This window comes from Aplysia californica, unplaced genomic scaffold, assembly GCF_000002075.1.
Source record: "Aplysia californica isolate F4 #8 unplaced genomic scaffold, AplCal3.0 scaffold00172, whole genome shotgun sequence".
NCBI classification, from domain to species: domain Eukaryota; kingdom Metazoa; phylum Mollusca; class Gastropoda; order Aplysiida; family Aplysiidae; genus Aplysia; species Aplysia californica.
In genome coordinates this window covers 495,643-497,994 of record NW_004797442.1, presented here as the reverse complement: position 1 = coordinate 497,994, position 2,352 = coordinate 495,643, and the positions used below count along the sequence as shown (strand labels likewise).

The 2,352-nt window shown below is 41.8% G+C and overlaps 1 protein-coding gene across 1 annotated transcript in view; it reads right to left on the bottom strand.

Moving 5' to 3' along the window:
• Positions 1–2,352, bottom strand: part of LOC101859853 (slit homolog 2 protein) — a gene marked incomplete in the record, with an annotated part of 216,372 nt that overhangs the window by 73,542 nt on the left and 140,478 nt on the right. Inside the window, 1 exon segment of the mRNA XM_013082399.2 lies at positions 2,187–2,258. Within this exon segment, the coding sequence (XP_012937853.1) occupies positions 2,187–2,258 (72 nt within the window).

Below are 2,352 nucleotides of genomic sequence, written 5' to 3'. Positions count from 1 at the left end.
GCGGAAGTGCACACTAGATGCTGGCGTTTTGCATAATGATCAGGGCGCCGATAGTAATTTCCGCGCCCTCTTTTCTCACAGACACACCCTTCGCCACTTTTGTCCTGCCACTCCGTTCTCTCTCTCTCTCTCTCTCTCTCTCTCTCTCTCTCTCTCTGTCCACCTCCCACTTCCCTTTCTAAAGGGGTCTGTAAATATGTACAGACACATAGAGACATAAACGAACAGACATAAATGCACGTGTACACACACCCTCCTAGCTACAAACACAAATACGGACGCATACATACACACACACACACACACAAACACACACACACACACACACACACACACACACACACACACACACAAACAGATACACACACTCACATACGCACATATACACACTAACAAAGACAGACATGGAATTTCCACACAAAAATTAATTTTGAAAGAAGAAAACAAAGTACCAACAGCATTAAAAAGGACAGCAGACATCTTCTTCACTTTAACTTTTCACTAATCTTTGAGCGTCGTGGAAAGGGGAGCTGATGTGGTGTGATAGGGAATGAACGCAACAAACGAATCTGTAGTCTGTAGATTATTCTGGTTCCTGATCCAATAGATCCTCGTGCAGATGGCAAGAGATCGATGAAATCCCCTAACAAACCAGTCAAAATACGTCCAATTCCGTACTTAGGCAAAGACTTTTCCACACCGGAGTCCAAGCAGCTATCATCTGTTGGGGGTTCTGGTAACTGGTAAGTCCTGTCTTTATTGCTCCTTCTGTGTGTTGCTTCACCGAGGTGCCATTTTCTTTTTTCCTCACTTAATATTCAACATATTTTCGAACGAAAAGCAGACCGTCTTCTGACACTGTCACCCCCCCCCCCCGCCTTTTTTGATTTTTTGAATATCAGATTGTGCGAAACTCAGAAATGTATGTCTCTTTCGACTCATAGGTAGCCTAGTTCTGTTGTTTGTGGGACTGAAAAGAGTTAAAAAAGAAGAAACAAACTGGCTGAAAGCAGCTCTTTTTATTTAATTGTTTCGTGTCTACCTGTGGCTCACACAACAGCAATGTGGGAAGTCCCGGTTTTATGTCGTCTGCCTTCATGAAACGTCCATTTGCGTAAAGCCGACGAGACACAGTCTCAGCGTTTATGACATGTTCGCTCTTTTTCGGGAATAAATCCCACTGCAAGTGAGGGCTACTGTGGCTAATAAAAAACTTTTTACAGTTGCATGATAATAAAACAAAGGAGGAAATAACTCGCGTCCTATCTAAGTAGTAATTACCTGCCATCTCCTGTACCTTTTCTTCGAAAAAAGACACACGAAGAAGAAATACTATTTTCGATACCAAAAGTTAATACTAGTATCGATTCACTTAGATTATACAGTCTCTCTCTCTGTCTCTCTCTGTTTCTCTCTCTCTCTCTCTCTCTCTCTCTCTCTCTCTCTCTCTCTCTCTCTCTCTCTCTCTCTTTCTGTCTGTCTCTCTATCTATCTGTCTAGCTCGCTCCCTCCGATCATGATACAAAAATTCGCGTTCGAACCGGAGCATCATTTGAGGGGTTATTAGAGTTTATCTCCATCCACTGATGTGGATCTTTTAGGAGAAATGACGTTAAAGCAGAGAAGAGAGAACTTTTAGAGTTATACCTGTTCAGAGATCGCAAATAACAAGATTGTTCACTCAGCCAAAAATGCGTCCGCGGAAGTCCGCGCATTGCTTCAGATGGCGCTGCAGTCTCTGTTGAAGCTGAAGAATAGGAATAACATAACACCCGCGCAGATCGAGTGCTGTTTGTCGGTCTAAAATCAGCTGTGAGGAGTTTGGGTTTTTAAATTTTGATTTAAATGACCTCTTCCATCTCATTCTAAAGTCAAGTTAAACGAAAAAACAACAACAAAACAGTCGCCCCTTCCTCCCGAACAGGCTTTTGGTCAGCGTGACCATTTGAAAAAGTGGTTCTTCAGAAATTTGAATTCTAACTTACTCTAAAAGTTATTAGTTTCACTTCTATTTTTTTCACACAAGAAGGGTAACTCTGTTCGCTAAGCGGGCGCTTTTTCGAAGAGGGCGCCACCGATTTTGAGGACACCAAAGAGAGGAGCGAACCATCTTGTTATGAGCGATCTTTGTCTGTTTCAGAGAATACTATTGTTCATGTCATTTATGAGTTAACATCGGTACTTACAGGTTCTTCAGCAATGTAGAACTCTTCAACGTCTTGCGTCCCACAAACTGGATGCTGTTATAGCTCAGATCCCTGCAGAATAAAAGAAAATAAATTCTGATTAGTCTTTAATTGTTGATATTTAATTGGAAAAGAGGGAAGTAAGAAAGAAAGAGAGAGAGAGAGA